The sequence below is a fragment of the Anas platyrhynchos genome, chromosome 3, assembly GCF_047663525.1.
Source record: "Anas platyrhynchos isolate ZD024472 breed Pekin duck chromosome 3, IASCAAS_PekinDuck_T2T, whole genome shotgun sequence".
NCBI classification, from domain to species: Eukaryota; Metazoa; Chordata; class Aves; order Anseriformes; family Anatidae; genus Anas; species Anas platyrhynchos.
Window position 1 is genome coordinate 86,029,197 of NC_092589.1, and position 24,951 is coordinate 86,054,147.

A 24,951-nucleotide genomic window follows, 5' to 3' on the forward strand; every position below is an offset into this window, starting at 1 on the left:
TATCACTGCCGCAGCGCAGGTGGAGGAACAGTTTGTATGCGTGCTCCTTACCTGACCTGGGGTGAAACTAAAGGGACTTGGGATACTGATGTCGCTCTGCAGACTGATGTTGTCCTTCACCAGTCAGACCTCAGCAAGGTCCGAGACGCTGAGGGAAGGGAGCAATGGCTTTACTGTCCACTTGGCTTACTCCAGAGCTCTGGCAAGCCAAACTGCCTTTGCATAGAGGAGGCTCACCTTGACACCCATGGGTAGAAGCAGCAGACGGGACTGTTGTCCCCACCAGCTCCCTCAGGCAGAGCCAAGTGCCCCAGTCATGTTCCTCTACCACCACCCAGGTTCCCTGCTGGGAGAGACAGGGCCAGTCCTGGCCAGGCATGAGCTGCCTCTCCTGCTTCACAGCCCAAGTTAACCCAAGAGGTTCGGCCTGGAGGGGAACCCCCATGCTTGCCTGCACCGCCACATCACCCAGGCAAGTCGGGAGGCTGGTAAGGGCTGTGGTGGAATGGCTGAAAAGAAATCATCCATCCACAGCCCAGGTCACTTAGCTCAAAATTGCTTGGGACTGCACAAAACTGGAGCTAAGGTGGCTCAGATACCACAGAGCTGTTAAAAGCAGTGCAACTGCTGGCGTAATAAATTCAGACAATTTCTGTTTTCAGCAAGTACTCAGCTGTGAGCAAATGGAGTGTAAGTAAACAGGAATGATTTAATTATCATATAAAATTAATTAATTAGACACAGGAATCAACAGGGAATCCTTTTCAAACACTGGTGGCACATTACTGTCAGTTGTAGCATACTTATCTGCTGACCTACATGAGCAAGAACAGATTGAAGTTTCTGCGCTTAATGTACTATAATCATTTTGGCTTACTTTTCCCCCCGAGACAGGCAAAAATAAAGTTAAGAAAAGTGACCAAAGAACATACAACCATTTCAAAGCAAGTAACGTAAACCCAAAGCTGGGTTGATTCAGTGTTGCACTGGCAATGTGAAAACAGGCTAATGACCAAATCCATCAGTTGTTCCTTCTGGTACAGGGCTGGGGACAACTAACACAACATGACATACAGGTTAGGTCACCATGGTGGTAGCAGTAGACTGAAGGACAGGCAGTCTTCTCCCAGCCTCTTGCACCAGTTTCTCCATGGCCCCAGAATCCACCTTCATGTGCTGCTTCTCTGCTCCCTTGTCCTGCCAAAAGCATGGAATGGGAAATTTTGTTTGAAGTTAAATCTCTAACACCTTCCACGTATGGGCTGTGACCCTATGACAGCCTCTGAGAATTGGACCCTGTTGCCCAGACGAGCATCTAACAATGATGGTTGAGATGTCTGAGACTCAACAAGCATCTGAGCTAGCAGGTGTGACTGAGGACCTATGGAAAATCCAAATCCTTCTAAAGTACCAGCTGAAGGCCAGGCAGGATGCCTTACAGCATCTCATTTGGCACTCGTTTTGGCATGGACAACCTGAGGCAGTCAATACAATCATTTCAGCCTACAGAGTGAGTCAGACTGCCCTATAAACACTTACCAGCTAGCTCAACTGCTCCGCTCAGCCAAACACACATATATCTGACACTTAAATATAGGTGGCTTAACACTGAGCTGAATCCCACGCACAGCTCCTGCAGGAAGCAACGGGGCTGCAGTGCCCTCATCTCCCATTGAGTCACCACCGTTGCTCGTGGCTGTGCTGAACTTGAACTAGGTCCGTCCTGAATGCTATCTTCAGATATTCAGCAGAAGCATGAAGAGCTGCAGCCACTGACTGCAGCCAGGGGACATTTGCAGGGCTGGAATTTTGCTCTAAACTATTCTCCTACGGGAAATAACTTCCCAATTCAGCAACAGCCCATCACCCCAAGGACAATCCTTTCTTTCACATGCACAACGTCCCATATCCCACCTTATGTACTTGCTGGGGATTTGAGCAATTTATTTTGAAAATTGAGGCACACACCAATCTCAGTGCTAGCATTTTATGCAAGCTCACAGAAAAATAGGCAGACATCAGCTATCCAAGCCCCAGAAAACAAAGGGCTCCATTTATATGACTGAACACAGGCATCTAGTGCCATTTGAGATACCCTAAGGCACCCAAGATACACATGGGGTTGGCAGAAATCACATAAGGCCTATGGAAGCAGCAGCTGGAGACCTGGAGACCCCACAGGATACCCTAGGGTGTCTCAAATGGTAATTGACGCCAAAGCATAAGCAACTGAATTAAGTTCTAAAAATCTTGTTTATACTGAAGTCAGATGTACGTCTCCTGTATCTAACACACACGTATCTTGCAGAGCTGCTAGGCAGCAAAAGAGCTACAAAAGAATTGCATCCTTATTTCGGGTCTACTGAAATCTGGCAGAGCTTACAGACTGTGTCAGCTTATTTTGTTATGAGCGTATAATGCTCACTGAACCCCATGAGCTGCTGTGATAACAATCTCTGCCAGCTTGCTGAATGGGTGCCTTTCAGTTGCTGCCTCTGAAGTTATGTGGCTAGAACAGAGCTTCAGCAATACGCCAGAGCACTGTGAACACCATTTTTTAGGTACGGAAGCAGGAGAGCTGTCTGAAAAGATTCATGAGCTCGGAATTGATTATCAGACCATAGGAGGGGAAGGTCATTGTGTCAAGACCCACGGCTACCACAGTGAAAATATGCTACTGTGCAATCCTCTCCTAAAAAATGCACAGTTCCAGGAGGGAGAACACCTCACATGATTTATTTATTTATACTATTAATTGGTGCACTGTTTATTACAGCAAAGTTTTTATGGCACTAAAGTCTCAGCTATATGAAAGGAGACAAGTATATAAGCCTTATCCACAGTTAATAAATCTGTGATCCCATGAAGGCTACGTATGTCTGCCTTGAATTTCAGTCTGCTGTCTCAGGACCCAGCATTGAACTGCGTTCATTAATTATTTCCAGCAATTTGCATTAAATGAGCATGACTATTTAGATTACTAATTTTCTGGACTAACAGCAAGGAGTGATGACACAATTTTTGCTTTAAAATGAGTTACTAATAGTGAAACAACCACCGTCCAGGGTAAATCAGACAATATTCCCCGTCAAATCTTATGCATAATATAATTAAGCTCATTAAGAGACTTCAGTCATTAAAAAACATAAAATATGACTTGTCTTTGGATTTTATTATTGAGGAATTTAATTAGATAGTTATTTGTATGTAACAGCACACACCTTCCTTTCCAATTAGAGTTATATTATTTTTCCACACCACTCTTTCAACAGCCACCACCCCGGACAGGTTACATGAGTGCATACTGCCATCTAGGCAGGTTTGTGGGAACAGCACGTCTTTTACAATATCGATCATCTTTGCGAGGGAAAAAAAAAATATATATGTGTGTGTGTGTGTGTGTGTGTGTGTGTGTGTACATGTATTCTATTATACAATGTGGAGGAGAAAGGAACGGTTTTTACACTATTAAAAAATGACACATCACTACTCACTGAAAAGACAAAAACTAGCCCCAAGCACATTGTAGTAGTCTACTTAAGAGCAAATATTTTCTATATGTTTATTGAGAAATATATTATTTCTATATTTCCATACGTGCAACTTAGATTTAAATGCTGCAATAAATTAGAAAATTCTTGTATCTATGAAAACCACAAATACAAGTTATATAGTATTAACGCTATTAACACAGCACTTTGTGAGTACTATATCTACTTTTAATGCTTTGAAATATAGTAATAGCACATTTTTAAAAGAAAGTTAATAAAAAAATCTCTTGATTTTCTACAAGGCCATTTTTCTTCATAGGTCAAAGGTCAAAGTCATTTTTCTTCATAGAAAACAAAACTTTCCATCAAGCAGAAAAAAATATAAAATACATAATGCACCTATTGTATTTAAAACAATTAACAAACTCTATACACAACATTTACAGACAGAACATATTTACAGAAGACCCAACTAATGTCATTTTTACCAGAAGCACTAATAAGTAGCTTCATTTTCAGTTGTGTTACCACAAAATGTCTTCCTCCTCCTTTCATTCCAGCAAGATAATGTGGGATTCTGCAGGGAACGCATGAAATACCAATGCCGAATCTTACACAACATGGCAGGAGAATCTGAAAAAATTGTAATTTAGCACTTTCCATCTTTACATGTCCTTTGAAGATGGACCTTTGGATCGAATTCTGCTGGAAAGCAAGCATTGCACCATCTTACAACAACAAACTACACTAGAAGGATTGCTCCTGAGGTTTGGGAGAGTGAGATGAGAGTGGCCTAGTAGCCCTGAGAAGCCACTCAGAAATGTGGGCACACACTTTGGCACCCATAATCAAAAGTGTTGCCCCAAAGGTCCAGTTTCCCCTGGATTTGAGTGGATCTGCCTGATTAAAAACCCTCAAATTCATCAGAATGGATGATGGACAGCCAAGGAGAGGGAATATCTACTGACAATCAGAGTGAAGTCACCCTCCTGAGTTTCCTCTCTGCAGTGTTCCATCCATCATTTTGGGAAATGTCCTGAACAGTTTTGAGTATGAAGGTACTCTTCTTTCTCCCTGCTATATCCCCCTGAATAAGAGTAGAAATCTTTTTTTGACTACTGGCATACTTCTTCCCACCCTTCCATTCCTTCCCCCGTAAAATAAGAATCAACATGTTATTAGATTGATTTAAACTCACAACAAAAGCAACCAAAAATTCTAGGAAATGCTGAATTCTCAGTTTAGGTGGTGGAAAAGTAAGTAAAGCTGATACCAAAGGAATTCAGGAACAAACTTTGAAAATACTGTGCTAGAAGTTCTCCTGCCCTTTGAGCAGTCCTGGAATGCAGGACAAGGGAGGACAACTTCCATAGCAAGCATCTTTCCTCTGTCCTTAACTTGTTATATGGAAGAGAAGGACATTATTAAAAATTAAGCAAACCTCCATTGACTTCAGGAGCTCTCAAACAGAAAGGCTGGAATTCTTTTTGCACTTCAGAGCATTCAGTGCCCTTTGTATTTGCACAGGAAAAAACATTCATGTCTAATTTTATTGTAGAGTCTTTTTGACAATTTTGTAGTCCTGTGTCCTCACCAACAGAAAATGCCTCTCTTCCCGCCACCAGCATGAATTTGGTAGTGTACCATTACTTTTCCTGGACAAGTTAGCACATTTTAAAAAATCACTCACCTGCAGACACATTCCACATTGAGATGAAAAATAATAAAAACAGATATTGCATTAAGGTGGAGCAATGGAATTTTAACAACAAAGCAACAAAATCTCTCCTCCCTTCTCAAGAAAAAAAAAATGTAGTTTTCATTTCCCTTTCAGAAAGGATAATCAGTATTTGGGACCGCGTTACATGAAGCCAACTCTACTGAAAAGCAGCTAATGGCACAGGTTAAAGGAGGTCTCAGTCAAACCAAATGCACAAGTGGGTCTGGCTGTCCAAGATTTATTTTGTTGAAAATACAATTGCATTCAAATAACTTCTTTGGGTTTTCCCAAAACAATAACAAAACCAAGAGACAACATGTGCATAATATGTTTTATTGAATAAAATCCCACTTCTAATATTTACACAATTAAGTTTTAACCTAGTGAAATATTGCAATGTCTAATATTCATAGAACATCTGGAGTTATCTTTAAATACATCTGATACCACTTATTATAGCAATCACCTGTCCATCACTGATTTCTTAATTAATGAGGATTTGAACTTACTGAAAATTAACCTAGATAAATATTAAGAACAGTTGAGTTCAGAAAAAAATAGTTTGCTATGTGAATTCCAAAACTGAAAGTTCTTAGTGTCAAGAGTTATGAAGAAGACTTCAGTATTTTCCCGTTCTTCTTCTTGTCTCTGCAGAAGAAGATAAAAGAAATTACAGATCTTAAGGCTGAACATAATATCCACAATTTAAACACCCAACACTCTCCAAGCAAGGTAATCTTACTTTTAAAATTTATTATGTCCTCCCTGGTATATTTAAAATTAAAAAATAAAAACAAAACAAACAAACAAAAAAGATGTTTTGCTCCAGTGTGGCTAACTATGCAGATGTGAGGTGAACACCATCCTTGTCCACTTAATTCAAGATAAAAATAGTAAGCTAATTTAACAAGATGTTTACTTCTTATGTTTTAAAATTGTTATTAAAAGTTAAAGCTGTCAAAGTAGATAGAAATTAAAAATGCTGCAACTGATGTCTAGTGTCATGACAATACTAATTACTACCATTTATACAAAAACCTTATGATGAATTATCTTCCATTGTGCTCTAGTATGTTAAGCAGAGTCATGTGTTGTTTGTTAAAGCTCTAAGAGATATTCTATCCATCTGCTATTACAGTCATGAGGGGTCTTGTAGTCGACTGTAGTCAATACCTTTCCTATTTTTTGTTGTTGTTTAAAAAAACAACAATATTAAATATTCCTGATTTTGCATGGATTCTTAGGAAGGTTTGGATGCAAGACTAAAATCCCTAAGTACAGTCTTGCAACAGCTATCTTAACACATAGCACTAGTAAGACTGTTATCTTTTATTTGGATTGCTCCCTAGCTGTGAATAAGATATGATTTACTGGCCATTTTCATGCTTTTTGCCATCCAGCAGGAAAACATTATAAATCAGGAATGCTGTGTTCTATTCAAGCCTCTGGAGGTTGTTTATTCTATGTGTTGCAGATGGTGCAGCATGAAAGACAGGCTGCCTAGCCTGCAACATTTAGGATTCTGAGTTGAAAAAAAATGGTAGTTAGTCTCAGGTTAAAAAGAAATGATCTTCCATAGTCTCTCATTTTATTCATCAAACAGGGAGGAGCGATATTTTTCCTGTGCCTCAAAGTTAATATTTATGAGGCACTGCCTAAAACAAGAACAGTAACTGCCTGCAAAGAACAGCTACTAACCTAAGTATCTAACAGGTCCCTTCCTGATTCCCAGGACAACTTACTGGCAGAGAAAGGGCAAGCCTTGCTGTCATTTGCAAGCCTCTCCCAACTGCAGCACTGGTTCTGAGCAAAATATATTGGATGTTGACAATATAGGCTCCCCAGAGATGTAGTCACAGCACCAAGCCTGTCAGACTTTCAGAAGCATTTGGACTGTGCACTTAGTCACATGGTCTGAATTTTGGGGTAGACCTGTGTGGTGCCAGGAGTTGAACTCGATGATCTTTATGGATCCCTTCCAACTCGGGATATTCTGTGATTCTATGATTGACAACACCTCAAATACATGCTTGAAAATAAAAATAAATTCAAATCTATCCCTTTCATTCCCTAACATCACTTAACCTTTAAGCACCATGCTTAAACTTTCCATAAAAAATAGTTCCACAATGAAGTTAACAGTGTGGTAACGTGATAATTTTAGAGGCTGAATTTGTAACAGCAATGTTGTCTCTACACACACCTCACACACACAAACTCATAGGCAGGTGAACTGTTAACAGCTTAAAAATTAATAATTTTACAATAAACAAGAATATGCAGATGTGGTCAAAAAAGCTGCAAAGGTAACAGAAAACCACTTGGCTATTTGCTACAGCCACCCCTTCATATATTTGAGTACCATGAGAGTGTATCTTATAACATTGTTGGTTACCTTCTTTCTGTTTCTTCTTTTTCTCTCTCTCTTTTTTTTTCTTCCTCCTCAAATGAGCACAGACACCATTCCAGCTATCCAGGAAATGTGTATCCATCTTAATCTCACTGATTTTTTTCTCTTTATCTTTTCTTCCAACTACAAAGAGCTGTCTGGAACACAGCTGCCTACCTGGAAGCTATTTCTCTTATAACTAACATAGCTATAAATTTTAATAACTAAGAAGCTGCTGAAAGATACAGATTTTGCTCTTGCCTGTCATTGGCAAGCTCTACAGTACACACTGTCAAACTGTCTTTGAGCAGGAAAATGATCTGTACTGTCAACCTCAAGATAAGCAACTATGTGTGTGTGTGAGACATTGTCAGCACAGGTTGAATAAAACCAAGTATACATTAAGATAATAAGGCTGTGTTCAAAAATGACTGACTGTAGCATCCAGCTTGAGACCCTGCATTAGCCCCAGTCACAACGTAGTGAGTGAATTTTCTATCACTTCAGATGAAACTTCAATATCAAACAAAAGAGATGTCAGGCCATCTGAGAAAGGACGATCCGATATATGTCACAGATGTATTTGACAGCTTGTTTATCACTTGCTTTTTTTCCCCCTACATCCTGCCTGAAAGCAATGGATGAAGCAAGTTCTAGTAAAATGCCGATTAAGAGGAATAAAGAAGAAAACAGCCAGACATGCCACCACATTGCATTCACAGGAATGACTTGAAACATAAGCAAAGCAACAACTTTTCCAGCTTTGCCATTTCTGTAACTCTAAAGCCAGCCCTGTATCTCTCTCCACCACAGGGAACTACTAGCTCCTCTTTCTCTCCAGCAGTAGAACAAGAAGGGGCCCAACTTCTCCAACATGCAGAAGAATTATGGTCATCTTCAAGTCCACACAAACTGTAGCACCACTTCTGAGAAGAGATGCCCATCTTCCTGTATATGACATGATTTGGAAAACACATTAACCTCATCAGTCCAGACTGATATCAAGTAACCTCACTAATGAACGTTACACTGAGTACAAGAAGCAGCAATGCTCGAGCAGTGCTTCCATTCCTCAAAGACATAAAGGTACTACCCTATATGCAAACTCTGAGGAGCAGATGGTGGAATGAAGATCAACTGAAATGCTGTGTTGGACAAGCACGTAAGACCAAGTACATAGCAGAGCACACAAACAAATAATGCAGGTGACATTTCCAAGTTTTAGTCAATATTACCTTCACAGGAAGGTTTAGGATAAACTTCAAGTGTAGAAATTGGACTTTGTGCAAATTCACTGCAATCACAGTTCTTTCTTCTCATACATCCCTCACGTTAGCATCCAATGTAGGGGGTTAAATTAAGTCTCTGAACCACCCATTTTTCCTTGGTTTGTCTGTTTCTGTTTAGATAGCACTAAGAATATTTGGTCTTTTGGGTTTGCTTTGGAATGGAAAAGATTAAAGGCTAACTAGCATGGCCCAGTAACTTGCCTGAAAGAGTACAGACATCTCATTCTCTTTAGGACAGCTTCACTGACTGCAGTGCAGAGGTGCAAAATGAAAAAAGAAAATAACTCTCTAATATGTTCAACTCAGATAAAAGGCAGGGGGAATTGTTGTGAAAAAGACAGCATTTACCTCTACAAAATAGTTTACAACATTCTTCAGTTTTAAGCCTGAAATGCTGCGGCATGTCAATAATGTGTGATTTTGGAGAAATATTCTAAGTGAAATGACATTATTTTTTTGGAGATGCTGTCTCATTGGTAGCTTTCCCATGTTACAAACAGGAACTCAACTTTCAGCTACCAAGGGAAACGAAGATAGTGAAATGCAAAAAGTCATCCTGAAACGAAATATGTGTACAAATGGGATTAACATTAAGGTATTGACCATCTTCTCTGCCGGGTTCTAATTTAATTCACAGCTTTACGTATAGATAGAGTGGACACAAGAGGGCGCCCCTAATATAGGGCCTACCTTGGACCGCGGTCTTCAGTGTCAACAGCTAAAAATCCCCTTAACATATCACAAGATCTCCTTACTCCAGAAGCAAACTGGCCAGTTGGTTTTTCGTGTGTTTTTGGTTTTGTTTCTCTTTTGGGTTTAGAATTACAAGACCCATGGAGTCTCAATGTCAAAAACTATGCTACTTGATCTGTTTAATTAAAGGAAGTTCAGAAGACAATGGATATATTTCCTGATGATTAAGCTTGGGTCATTAAACACAAACTTTTATGAGAACAACACCCAATACTTTCTGAAGTCATGGTTGGCCAATGCACAGCAGAATACTTCTTAGTATGATATTAGAATGAAATCAAAGACTAAGACAATACAGACTGTGATTAATGAACACGTAATATAAATAAATTACTTCACAGACTAGATGCCTGGAGGGCTCTGCAAATAGAAATATCTGTATGTGATCAGATTACCTAAAAGTTATACAGAAGAATGTTTTTTAGATTAAATATTAAATATAAGCCTTATAACCATATTTGAATAGAACTGCAAAACATTGCAAATGCTTCACACATCTTCAGTGCTCTGTGTATCCTTGTAATGCAGTGCATATATTCAGTGTAGATCAAGACTTACTAGTACCTCACAGGATTACAAGACAACCCTGAAGAATGAAAAATCATACAGTTTAACAATATGCTTTGCCTACGAAATAACTGTCTTTAAATATACCTGATCTTATTTCTCAGGATATAAGACATTTAATTTTCTGATCGATTAAGGAAGGTAATTCATTTCAAACGCTGACTTCCATGGCACTACTAAAAAATATTTGGACACTTTTCAGACTGAAGGCCCAAAGTCATGTCCCCCTGTACTATGCCCTCACGAGGCCCCACTTGGAGCCCTGCATCCAGGTCTGGGGCCCCCCCAGCATAACAAGGATGTGGACCTGTTAGAGCGGGTCCAGAGTAGGGCCACAAAGATGATGAGGGCTGGAGCACCTCTCCTATGAAGACAGGCTGAGAGAGCTGGGGACTTTCAGTCTGGAGAAGATAAAGGTCCAAGGACCTTTCACTGTGGCCACTCAGACCTTAAACGGGGTTTATAATAAAAGATGGAGAGCAACTTTTTACATGAGCAGATAGTGGTAGGACAAGGGGAAATGGTTTTAAACTAAAAGAGGGGAGATTTAGATTAGAGGAAATTCATCCCTCAGAAGTTGAGGGACTGGAACAGGCTGCCCAGAGAAGCTGTGGATGCCCCATCCCTGGGGGTGTTCAAGGCCAAGCTGGATGGGAGCCCTGGGCAACCTGGTCTGGCGGGAGGTGTCCCTGCCCGTGGCAGGGGGGTTGGAACTAGATGATCTTTAAGGTCCCTTCCAACCCAAACTATTCTGTGATTATATCTGTGATTCTTGTTAAAGAAAAATAAAGGAGCAGTACCTTATCCCCAGACCTTGCAATCACCCTGTTGGAACATTTTACAGGCAAACTGTCAATGTAAGACATAGTTCATTTCTCACCTGTATTACTGATCAGTAGTTAATCATTTTTCGAAGAGCATCATAGCATTTCCATTTGTCTGGGATGTAGAAAGGCTCGAAGATGTGAGGGAAAGGAGTGTCATAGCCACAGACTCTTGAAATAGGAGCCTCCAAATTCAGAAAGCATTCCTCCTATTAACAGAAATATAGAATAAATGTTAGTGAGGCCATTATTTGCAGGAGTCTTGCATCACAAATTGAGGTCAAATGAACTTTGCCAGACTGACAGTCCTGGAAACTGAAACCTTCTATTTATATCACAGCATAAGTATTCCAGACCAGAACATTACTTCCTTTTGCCCACAGGTCCATATTAAAATAACAATTTTCTATTAATGTTATTTTCATTTTCTACATGTGTGCCGCATTAAACTGTAGGCAGGTTATATTTAGTACATCTGCTATACATCCAGAAAAATGCTGCCAAGAAAAAAATATTTTAGGAACAAAGGAATAAAGGGTTTCTTTCCTGTGCCACTTTTAAACAAACAGAAGAATTACGTAACCTAAGAGTGCACGTTATTTGTTGGATACACAAGTATCATATTTAAACTTCTTTGAACCCTTAGGTAATTAAGGCTCTGTCTGAGAAGTGCTAAGCAGTCGTGGAAATTATGAATTTGAACTTGAATGTATTTCCACATCTCCAACCCTTGAGTCAAATCTATGCTCTACACAAATAAACACAACTTGTGTTCTGTTCAGAAATCAGATTTGGCAATTGGGAGAGTTTCTTTACTCAGCCTACTAAGGCACAAACTTTGCATCACATTAATCTGAAAATAACCCGTGGAAATATGTGTGAAGTGTTACCAGCTTTAATAACCAAACATACAGGGGGGTCTCAAATAGAAGAGCGAAGACATGGACCATGACAACTGGCAAAATGTGGACGCAGTAATACTTCCGTGAGATCAAATCAATGTCAATGCTGATTATCATCTCATTTTCCCCCACATCTTTAACATATGTGTCTACTTTCCAGAGCAGACAAATGAAGAGACAAAACACGCCTTTTCCCGGACTCTCCCTTACAGATCACAGCAACTGAGACATCCTGGCCAACTTCCTCTGTATTTGGCTCAACAAAATAGAAGGTAAAGTATCATCTACCAGTCCTTTTCTACCAGGTACACAAAGAAAACAGTCAAACAGTTATGCTTTTCAGCAGCAAAGTGCTAAGTACGTTCTCAAACTGATGAACTGTTTTGAATGAATGTTGCCTTGCAATCAATGGCAGCCTAACTCTTAACATACTATTCTTTCTGTACATCGTGATACATGGCAGCACAGAAGGCACCCATAACACATCATGAATGGTTTTTCTCCAGCTACCATTTCTGTGCAGTGTGAATGGACGTATTTATTTGAAGTTGATGGAAGCAAAATATTCAGGAGGTTATGAGATTGCATACAGCATTGTCACATTTAATAGCAAACTAACCCACCTAGAAAGCTTCAGAGTCTGAATGTGTCTGAGGTAAAGATATATGCAACCAGTAACAAGATTTTTTGAGACCCATTTTCAGGCTCATCCTTGCTTTTACTTGTAAAGTGAAAGATCCATGTTAGTACAAAATACTGGGAAGAAGAGTATATTAAATCCTTTACCTGTCCATGAGTCCTATCATAATGTACCACCCCAACCTGCTGGCAAGGGTATTTTTGACAGTAATCAGCCTTTACTTCCCATGCTGTGACTGACAAATACGACAAAGCAATAGCTTTGGGAAAATCCATAAAAATTTGCCAACCCAGACCATCCATGAGACTACACCAAACCACACAGGTGTATTCTAGACCCACAGCTTCCCAGTTCCACACCCGACTGTTAGACTTTCACTGGATCACTACACAGGACAGATCTTTGTTTAATGTCACAACCAGTTCTGCGGTAATGGCCCATCCCAAATAAAGTACAGAAAGTTCACTACAGTGCATTGAAAATATTCACTGCAATATTCCCCATACATTGGGCATCCATGCAGAGACCAGCCCTGTACCTTCAGTAGCCCAACCAGTCAACAGAGATACTGTCTGCAACTGGCGAGGTGCTATCCTCCCCTGAATCAACCCCCAGGCTTGGCTGTAAGTATTAATCTCATCTTGCAAAGCCAAGTCACGTAAAATATTTGCAAGTATTTCTTTTTATGGAAGATATCTGTATTTTATTTAATACAGAATAACAATGAAGTCATAAGACTTTTCAGAACTCCACTTCTTGTTCTTTTTCTTTATGAAGAACCCATAACTGCTGTTACAAACAATTTCATGTGGTTTTAAAGCTCAGCAATTCCTTTCAGTTTGAATATATACAAAAGTTTTGAAACTTTTACAGCTGCCAGAGCTATGTGGATTGCCTTGCCTCCGCAAAGTCAGAGAGAGTAGCTGAGATGAGCAGACTGATGTATTGTCAGATACCATCAAAAACAAAAATAAAGGTGGAAGAAATCTGCAAGTCTGTCTGAGCTATTGTCTGTGTGTTGACATGTATGCACAATTCTCTTGCATTGTTTTTCTGGAGGTAATAGTGTGTGTTTGTAGAAGTTCATCTAAGGGATTCCACTGTACGAGTCAAGTATTTCAGAGGCAGAAAAAAACAGGCCCAAACCCCCAGCCAAACCTATAAAGGAATGAACTTGCACCTCACCTGACAGATGTCAACACATCTTCAAGAAGCTTCACACCCAAGTGACTTTGATTATAACAGCATCACACAAAGAATGTCACATTGTAATAAAGTAATTTTCCTCGAAAAGTAATTTCCCTAAAAGATTGGTAAAATTTGCATTAACAATATCCTGAATAAACTGCTTACAGTTTTCAGAGTACCATCAGTCTTAAAATGTATTTTTTCCTTACCTTGCATACCTAATATCATAACGTAAATCCTATAGACATATTTCACAGAGGATTGTTAGATTATTGATGCATATATATTATGAATGCAGTGTCTGAGTCAGATGATGTGTTGGTTATGGAGCTTCCTGGAATAAATCCCACAAAGGCAATGATGAGAAACAGAAATGCTGCAGACCTAGCAAAAGGAAAATGATTCAATTGACATTACTTGATCTACAGATTTACTGACAATATTTGCAAGAATATTGGTAAGAGCAAATTGCAAAGAAATGCTTCTAAATTTTTGCTTGCTTGTTTTTAAGACTGTAAACAAATTTGTAATCCAGAAGGTGGAGCATAAAGTTATTAGAAGAAGGTACCTGAAAACAATCAAGAAAATGCAGATTACAGCACTCTTACTTCACAATGTAGAAGTATTGTAAAGAGGCAAGAGTCTTGATCTTGCTAGGAGTTTGGAAAATACTTGACTTCAGCATCATGGTTCTCATTCAAAATATAATGAGGTTAATGTTTTTACAATTTTCAATGTGCTTATTGTAGGATAGCTGGATTTACATACAGAATCACAGATCTTCCTGCCATATGCTAAGTATTTGGTCCCCCACACACCCAAAAAAGTCACAAATCCACACATTTTGCATTTGAACAGTCACAGAAAACAGGCTTAGGAAAATTTCATCATAAGCTGACTTAGAGGGAGAAAGTATTATTTTTTTTTCTCCAAAACATATAGGCTAGTTTGATAGAAGATGCTACTTCTTTATCAGCAGTGCTTTAGATACATTTAGATAGGCAACAAGTCTTCTCTAGAACTGGGGCCTTTGATTATTTTGGTCTATAATTAGGTTTGGTGCCAGTTTTGCTTGAAATATAACTAACACAATTTATCAGGTCATGGGGTCAGTTCTAATCTCTGGAACAATACATTCAGTTGAGTCCTTTAAATTTAAAGCAAAGGAAACTTTTTCACATAGTTACAGATTATGAAACAGGGAGCTTGATGGCATTCATTTAACAACTGCAATCTAAGCAAATGAGATGATGCTCTTCATTAGATGGCATTATACTCAGAAGAATCATAGTGTTAGCAAAAGCTGGATGCTAATACAAAAAATAGTCTGTGGACATATTTCTAACTCATCTTCCCTTTGATCAGCCCATCAAAACGCCTATTTTATATGGACTCTTGTTCACAGCTGCTGTTGAAAGTTAAACTGCATGAGAAACAACGGGTCACCTGATGAAGAATATGATACTGCCTCATCTGCTGTACAGATTGTCGTGCCAGATTTTTTGCACCTGTGCAACCACACTGTAGAGAAATATAACTGAGTATATTAAATATAAAACATCCAGCTCTTTTTAGGGAGTAATTAGAAGACATACATTATACAAGCCTTCCAGTACAAGTATGCTGTAGTGTTTAAAAGAATGATAGAAGATCAAAATTTTATATTTGAAACAGATTTACTCAATACCACTTGGGCATACAAGAGCTGGTACTGCCTGGAGTGTTCTTGCCCTGTAAAGGAATGCAAGCTTAAAAGCTTCAATAAGGCTCTACTTATTCAAGAAAGACTATTAAAAATCTTAAAGGGAAATGTTTTTGAAGTAGATATGGGGTTTCAGATTCAGTGTAAAATGCTTTAAAGTTCAATTTTTAAAAGCAGTATGAAAAAGTCATACTCATTAAGTAGAGCATCTATTAGATCCCAAAATTCAACAGAATTATTATAACTGAAATATTTTTTGTTAGAGAAAAATTCTTAGAAGGGAACATATATGGTTATTAACAAGGATTAAAAGTAGGATTTATATATATATATTATTTCTACTACTCTGTAGAATATGCTCTACACTGGAAAAACTTTTGTTAAAAAATCAATTATTTCTGTAACATGTTATGTTCCAGGAGTCTCTCCCATGCTATTCTTATTTTGCAACACTGCAGATACTCAGCAAAGATGAAGAGAGCTTAAACATCATCACATGACTATAAAGCTGCTATATGACAACACTGATTTTACAACTCCTTTTTTCACTACAGGTGTTCAGTTTCTGTAAGACAACAAACAAAAAAATAATCAATTTTAAAGACTAACATGAATAGACCAAGCTGGATGGAGCTTTAATATTTCTTTTGGTGTTACAGCTGTTATAAAAAAAAAAATAAGACTCAACATAAGATTAAAGTCAATTATATAAGACAAACTGTAGGAAAATTCTGAGGCAGGATTATTTATTTTTCTGCAGACAATAACTGCAAAATTTAGACCCAAGAACTCAGCAAAAGTTTAATTCAATTGCGAATTTTTTGTCAACAAGAATTTTGAATTTTGCCATCTGTAGAATATTAAATGATTTATCTTTTTAAGTATTTATTGAAATAATATTTCAGAAGGAAAATTCTACAAATTTTCAGCTGTGTATTATCTACTATTGTAAGAATGAAACGAATCCTACTCTAGGCTAGTAATTAGCAAGATGAGCTCATTTATTTAGTTATTTACATTGAAACCTAGATAAAGATTTTCAAAGAGGCAGTTGATAAAAGCCAGTTCCATAAAAGGTGGATTTCATGCAACAACATCAATGCTAAGTACAGATTAAGTCTTTCTTCGGCTTCTGCTTATGAAAATACACTAATTTGAACAGTTTACTTTCAAGATCAGAAAAGTTCCCCAGCTTTCATATGTCTCAATTATAGCACCAGTACTTTCCCTGACAGCTACAAGCACCAGATTCTGAAGGTTGTTAAACAGTATATGCTTTGACAACATGTGTGTGTTACATACTTCTGAACAGTCACTTCTATGAGCTGCGTAAGTGCTATACACCCGTGAGACATTTTGAAGTGAAGATATGTTTGTTTTGGTTAGGTTTTTAGAGAGCATTTTTTTCCAATGGCTTAGTCATATTTGACTTAAAATAACTATATAAACCTCCTCCTGTTAGTTGCAATAGTAATACATTTTTTTTTCCTCAAAGAACTCTGCAGTTATATTTTTTATTGCTTAATTCTATCAAAAAGCTTTTTGCTTTTTATGAGATCATGCTAAAACAATTATTTTTTAACTTAGCATGGCTTGTAATGTTTATTTCTTACCAGTTCTTTGAATTTACATAATTAATATCCCATCAAATACAAATAAATAGTTTGCTGCTAAAATTATGTATTTCATTATTTCCAAATAGATAACATTTTTACTCTGAAGTAGATCAACAATTAAAACAGAAAGAAGCACCGGTGTGTGCATGTGTGTCTGTTTCATATAACTCATTGGCTTGTTACCATAAAAAAAAAAAAAAAAAAAAAAAAAAAACAACTAATGGTAAATATTGCCTCTGTGGAACTGAATCACATAAAACAATATTTATAGATGAAGTCCAATATAAAAAATAAAGTATTATAATATCAAATGAACAAGTTTATTTCCAGTTAATTCATATCCCTCTTACATCCATCATGATAAAATAAAAAATTCACTTCATCTATTTCTAATGAGCATTGAATCTATTTACAGTGAATATATTATTATTGAACACAGTACTTTTAGAATCCAGACATATAAAACACAATGCAGCATTTTAACAGGAACGCTTAATCCAGCCTGTTTTAAATCATCTATGAGATGTTGCATTATCATACTCATCAAAGTTAAAATAAATAAATAAAGTAAAAAAGGAAGCTTGGTATATGAGTTATTTATATTAAGATCTTTACCAGAAAGGAAAGGGACAGCATGCAGCATGTCTGCTTTAAATATTGTCTTCATCAAAAGAAATACATACAGTGATTTGGGGGGGTACAGTAGACAAGGACACAGGTACTGAGTAATATCTAGTTCTTTTATTTAAAACACACACACATTTAGAAAACAAATTTCTACCATATACCACATAATTAAAAGTTTTCCCAATAAATGCTGAATTAATTTGAACAAAAAGATGTTTAAAAGATGTTTAAATTGCAAGCAATGTAAAATTAAGATGATATAAGTGGAAGTAACTCTGACAATATGAAATGGAGGAACAAAAACATCTGTATGTAGTAAATCAAGTATTTTCAAAACTGTTCCCATCAGGCAGGATACAACATTTGGTACCATGGCCATAACTGCAATCCCGTAAAATGATGTTAGATCACTACAGCCACTATGGGGTGGCTCCATACCAACAAGCCAATGCTGTTAATACAGGCTCTTTTTCTATCATGCAGAAGTAAAAATAAATAAATAAATAAATGTTTAAAAAAAAAAAAAAAAGAAAGATTGAAATATTAAATTAACATTTTCTGGAAAGTTGCTATCTACAAAGAATCCAATATTACTTTTCCATAATCGTTGATACGTTGCAGATACATATTTCCATGTTTTGCTCTTGGCACATCATTAGCTGATGAAACTAATGACATTGAAAGGATGTTTAAATTCCTTTAAGTCACCGAAACGTGTTTATGTTGCATATTTTTCCAGACCATTTGCAATTGCTTTATATTAAAAAACAACCAATTTACTCTGTCAAGTTCATTACTTCCATTTCACAGAAAAGAATGTGCATAATTAGACAGGGAAAACAAATGAGAATAATATTGTCTTCATTGTCACTTGTACCTCTGGGACCTGTAAATATACTGAAAGAAGATTTGACCAGAAATTCAGGACAGAGTCCTTCCTATGAGCTGAATTTAATTTTTGAAATCCATATGCATTATTTTTATAAAGTCATACCTTTTGTAGCTCACACACTGAAATGAACTGCTCACAGGCAAACAGCATTAAATTCACAGTGAACATTTCATAAGCAGTAAAGAGTTCTGTAATTTCAGGAAGGGAGAACTAAAATTAACTTCTCTAGCTTCAATAGTTTATGGATGACAGGAGACACTAAATGGCAAGTTTGTCTACCTTAGATTTTACACAGGGTCTCATCGCTATTCATTTATGCAACATAGCCCTGTTACACATGGAGAAATTTTATATGAACTCAAGAATATCTTATTTCTTATTTTACATCTTTTGAGGCTTCATTATTTGCGTTAAGACAACACCAGTTATCTTAGCAATGTGTCTGATGGAGCTGGGTTCTCATGCATACACTGTTTTGAAGATTACCTTCAAATTTAGTTTCAGCTAGCTTCACAAATGAACAGTAATAATCTTAACAAACAACATCAGTCTTGCATTGGGTTATTAAAGTTCTCCTTGTCAAGTTTACAACACAACCATTCCAACAAACACTCATGGCAGCAGTATTAACTTGAAGCTGCTAGGACTACAGTCTTTGTCAGTGGCTTAGTAGTCCTGGTAGCAGAGCTCCACAAAAACCTTACCTAAGGTCTTTCAAATTACGTATGCTATACTTCATATATCCCGTATATTACTCTTTATAAGAGTTATAGAGTTATAATCCCATATATAACTCTTCAAATAGAAGTTACTAATTCTGTACAGTAGCAAATAACCTCACAGCACGTCCACTAGACATTATGTTATTCTATAGTAAATCCCAAGATTACTTTGCAGTTTCTTCAGACCAGTAGCAATTATGACTATTTTACACCAGGACCACATATTTTCTAAAAGCCTGCCCTAAGTCCCACAGACTTGTTACTATGCCCCAACAGTATCTGAAGATACTTGTTTTATTTAATTAGCGGCATTGCTAACTCATCTGTTCAGTCCATGATCTTGAAAACCACTATACATACGTTAATATGGGTGAAAAATCCAAGTGAAATCAACAGAGCTAAAATGCCTGCATAAAATTATGTATATGTAAAAACATTTGTAGATTGTCATTTTCCCTCATGAACAAGCAATATAATCATTTGTTAAGATTTTTCAGAGAGGATCATCTGACTTCTACTTATATCTGACAGCATTTAATCACAAAGCTTGAAATACCCTATCATTATAATCATATTTTGTACTTTTAGATCATCTATGATCTAAATCTAAATTGTGATTCTAATCACGATTAAATACTTTGCAAGCACATCACTTAGTTAAGCTCAACGTGCCAGAAGTGACTGGAAGGATTTACTATTGAGAGTTTTAACAACCAGTGAGTGGTATTTTTATTTTTACAGCTGTTTAGGCAGCTCAGAGATTCTTGCAAAGACAGCTTTGTCAATCTGCACATCTGGCTCAGTAAAATAGTAAAACAGAAGTACTTCACTCAACAAACTCTAATGAAATTATAAGGAAATGTAATTTCAGCTTCTGGTATTAAATAATTTAAGATATTTTATACCAAAGCATTTGCTTTTTTTTTTTTTTTTTTGACATCATAAAATAAAAACTACTGCCATTTTGATTGACCATCGTTAAACATTCCACTATTGCAAACCAAATCAGTCAGGGAGAAGCAAGTACAAAGGAAATGATCCCTTCCACGCATGAAGAGGTGGGACCTAGTGTTTTCCACTGCATTATTTAAAATACCATCTTTGTAAAATGATCTTGAATACGGGGAGATGGACGGGGGGGGGGGGAGAGGGAAGGGAGGGGGATATATTATATTACTTGAAACAGATGTATAAGGAATTTTATAGCATATTCTTTAAAGCAAGCTGGTGTTTTTAATTTAATTTATAGATTTTATAGAACCTGCTTGATGATTCAAACCCACAGACAAAAGTATTCTACAGCAAAGTTTAAATTAGTATGTTAAATATCCTGTCATGTAATGGTAAAAATAAGTGACTTTTAAGTATAGAGAGACGATTTTTATTTTACAAAAATAAAAAAAAAAATATGGAAAGAAATGCAACAAGCTTTTACCAAATGTAAAAAAGGATTACTGTAGAAAAATACTCTAACAGTGAATGATACACTAGGGATTGAGCAAACTGGATACAAGCTGGCTTAAAAAGCATGAAAGAATTATTTTATGAAAAAACTTCAAAATTTTATAAGAAATTATGCACAACTTCCTTATAATAATTAGCTTTTCTTCTTTCCCCAAGATGTGTACTTGTTTGATAGCTTTAATTATTTTTCACTACATTGCCTAAATTGCACTGTAAAGAAAAAATGGTATTACTCTCCTTAGTTGAGACAACGAAATAATAAAAAAAGCTTTAAGGAAACAAGAAAATAATACTTCATTAATTTTTCCATCTAGAAAAAGTAAATGCAACTGTTATAATAGAACAAGAGATGTGCTGTAAATCAAATACTTTCATTTTAAGATATTTAATACAACTATCAAAAAAAGCTAACATTTCATCTATTCCTTTAAGAACTGCTCTAAAAATGAAGACCATGAACAATATATCTCAAAGGCTCTGAAATTTTAGTTTACTTTTATCCCAGAATTAAAAAACTATTGACCTGATTGACCTGTCACCTGGCAATAAATTCCAGGTATAAAAACAAATGGATGGAAACTGTGAAGTACCCAGCAGCAACATTTAAGAACACAAATAGGTGCAACAGAATTAGTTATGTTTAAACACTGAAGAGACGTAAAGGTAGAAGGTAACTGTAGAGGTTAACTGTATATTCTGAGAGTCTCACTGCAGTTTTCATTGGATCGAGACCAAGTATTTAACTTGGTGCATGTTTTAGAACTGGCCGTTTTAAAAATACACATACACACACATATACACATACAATGATGATGTGAACTTTACTTTTACATTAAATCAATTATGAAGTTCTAATTTTCACTCCAGTAATGAACTTCCTGCTGTATATGTAGAACTGTAAATCTTTTATGTAACCTAACCCGTCTCTTCCAATGTTATCTATTGCATAGAGATTTCTTAATAAAGATATAGAGTAAAAAGTGAAATGTCTACACTGCTGCCTTAGTTAACCTGAAGAAACTAGCAGAGTTTTCTTCTTTTCAGTTACACAAAGTGTCACTTAAATTACAGTTGCCATGAAAAAAATAAGCTACTGGTAATATAACAAAAAAAGGAAATTGCAACCCATCACAGCTGAAATTTTCTCTTCCCCCAGGTGACTGTTAAATAGAAAAAATCAAAACATTTCCCTCATCTAAGTTAGGAAGTTATTTCTCTATTTATTCAGTAGGTAAATTTTTGCTGAGATTAATCTATCAACACAAACTGCATTCCAGAGGAGTGGAGACACAGACAAACGGCTTTTGATATCACAAATATAAAACAGAACTATGGTATGAATGGGGATTGTTTCAAAGTTTAGAAGGACTGATTCTTAGAATTTAATCAGAAAACATCAGTCAATCTCCCTCCTCTGGAGAGAAGAAAAAAAAAAAAAAGCCACATTATTAGATTAAAGCAGGATCCTTTAAGAATTAGGGTCTCTATGTCAATTGATTTTTTCAATATTTAAAATACTTTTGGAAAAACATTGGGCTTCTTGTTTCACCTCATATCCAGTACGGTAATTACATGGTAGCATAAACTCTAGCTATTTGCAGTCACAGAGGCTGGGATATATGACATATAATAGGGAGCATAAAGAAGAAGAAACCAAAAAGCAGAGCTCTGTAGAAGTCTGAGTTTTCTTTAGGTTCTTTTCCTTTGCTGGTGGCCAAACCCACTGTTTGGCCAATTCCTGTCCCATAACATCACTTCTGGTGGCAGAAGTAAGGGATGAAGTGCAATGATATTGATGTTCTCTTCCAGCTGTGCAACCACAAGACCAAAACGCATTTTTAAACACTGATTATCCATTCAGGGAAATTCCTGCTTCCACCATCCCACGTGTCTTAATTTCTTTTACTAATTCAGACCACACCAGGCCATGTCCAACTGAGCAGCTTTTCTTTTCAGAACTTCTGAGAAAGCATAAGGACATAGGTCTTGATGAGGTCTCAGAACAGAAACTTCAGTCTCTGCTATCACAGATGGTATCATAAATAGATCACATTTGACTGCATTGTACCATACTGGAGTGATACTGTAGTTACCGTTCTTTTAATCACAGCTCCTGCTGTACGACAAGCAATCTTAAAACCCTTTTTCTAATTTCAAGCCTAAAGTCATTCATTTGTTCCCAGTATTCCAAGTAAAACAAGCTGTGATGGTTACCTTTAGTTAATTCCCATTAAATTTTTGAACAGGACTTGCATTCTGGTAGCCTTCATTCCCATTTGGCACTGTGAAGGTACTCATAAAGCAGGCTCTCCACGGCACCCACCTACCCTCACAGCTCACACAGTCTGGTTTCAATGCCTTTTTTTTTTTTTTAACACTAATCAACCACACTTCTATACAATGTTCTGCACGAAAACAGTACCTTCCACAACAAAACAAATACTTACTATTTCTACTGTAAGCATCTCTTCAGATGCACTTGCCCTTTTCTCCAAGTGCATGGTGTTGGTGGCACGTAACTAAGCAAAATGGATTTTTTCTTTTGCTCAGCTAATAAGCTATATGGTTATGTCAAATATATATATATATACCTTATCGGTCCCTAGCTATGTAAGCTTGTAGTTTACATTATTAGACTCCATCTTGTTTCTGCTTCTGAAAATCTCAACATCATCCATGTTCATTACAAGATTTGAGTTTTCACTCTATTAACAGTAGGCCACCTGTGATTGAGAAATTCTATTTTTTTGTATCTAAGAAACTAAATTGATTATTAAGATTTAACTAAGTACTTAAAAAGTCTGCTAGAAGCTTCTTACAAGTTAATTTTTTTTCAGACCTCTATCTACTACGATTTCATTCTAAAAGTGCATTTCATCATATACCTTGTAGTTCTTGTACTGTCAAGATTTTATTATGCTAGGATTTGTGAGGTTGATTCTGGCACAACAGAGACTTTCTTTATAGAAAGCCTTGCAAATTCAGTAACATATTAAGTTTAAGAAAACATCAGCCTGACAAAAATTTGTATCAGAATACAATAACTGAAGAAAACAAGTACTTTGTGTGTTTAGGATGAATTTTAGATGATGAAGAAGGAAAACCAAGGTTGGGAAAAAAAAAAAAAAAAAGGTACAAAAGATTTTCTCATTGTGCTTGTTCTTGTTGACCTTGTATTTTGTTTTGCTTTTTTCCTTGTGTCAGCTAGTAGAAATACAGCCCACCAATTCTGCTAACAACTATAAGAAGGATTCCTTCAGACACTGTGGGCATGAGTTTACATTACTGAAGATCCAGCTTTAAATGCTTGACATTGTCCTTTGTCTTGATCAAGACAAGAAACGTGTTTTGAATATCTTCTTGGTGGTTGGTTAAAAAAGAAAAAAAAAAGCCACAGAAGTAAAACTCACATGTAACACATTATTTTCATGGTTTGTATCCTCTGTGAATCCAGCGATACTCCAGAAATTATGGGTTTTGTTGGCTGCATATTTTCCTATCCATAGTAAAAATTAATATTATATCATTTTGAATGCTTTACAATAATAAGAGGGTAAAGTAGCTTTCTCTGAACAGTATATGATTGTTCAAGATATTTCTACTTGTTTTAGTGGTCACCACAAATTATGCACAGAAAGAAAATCTTAACTTTTAGTGGTTAATAAACAACTTCAGCCTAGAAGACCCTCTGACCAAGGAAAGCAATAGCTGAGGTTTGCTGCAGTGTGGTGAGCAAAGCATCCTGAAACTCAAGTTGCTGCTTTGCAGTTTTCTTATTGCATATAATGGTTTCCAATAGCCAATTATCTTTTGAAGGATTTCTTTCTTATTTGCTATAACTTTTCTAAATAACTACTGTTCACTGTGTTAAAAACGGATGTTTTCAAGGCTTCTTTTTTCCTGCTTTTTTCCCCAAAAAATAGAAATACGATGTATGTATTTGAATTTCTTGTTTCTAATCAACTAGTCTCTAAATACTCCTCATTCTGTGCTGTTCCATGACACATTAAGTTAGTCAGCTTCTTTGAAGAAAAAAAAAAAAAAAAAAGCAAATCAAAACTTTAATACTATTCTTAAAAATTACATAAAAGCTATGGTGGTTCAGAACAGACTGCAGAATGGAATGGAATCTACCTAGCAGACAGCCTGCCAACACTGCAAAGCA

At 36.6% G+C, this 24,951-nt stretch overlaps 1 protein-coding gene across 1 annotated transcript in view; it reads right to left on the bottom strand.

Annotated features, from left to right (window-relative positions):
* Positions 1–5,528: 5,528 nt before the first annotated feature.
* The window catches only part of BCKDHB (branched chain keto acid dehydrogenase E1 subunit beta), a 122,545-nt gene continuing 103,122 nt past the window's right edge, over positions 5,529–24,951 (bottom strand). Inside the window, exons 10-11 of the mRNA XM_038177175.2 lie at positions 11,090–11,242; positions 5,529–5,859 (exon numbers count right to left, since the gene is read on the bottom strand). Of these exons, the coding sequence (XP_038033103.2) occupies positions 11,102–11,242 (141 nt within the window). The 3' untranslated portion in view covers positions 5,529–5,859; positions 11,090–11,101. The remainder of the gene's footprint in view (positions 5,860–11,089; positions 11,243–24,951) is intronic.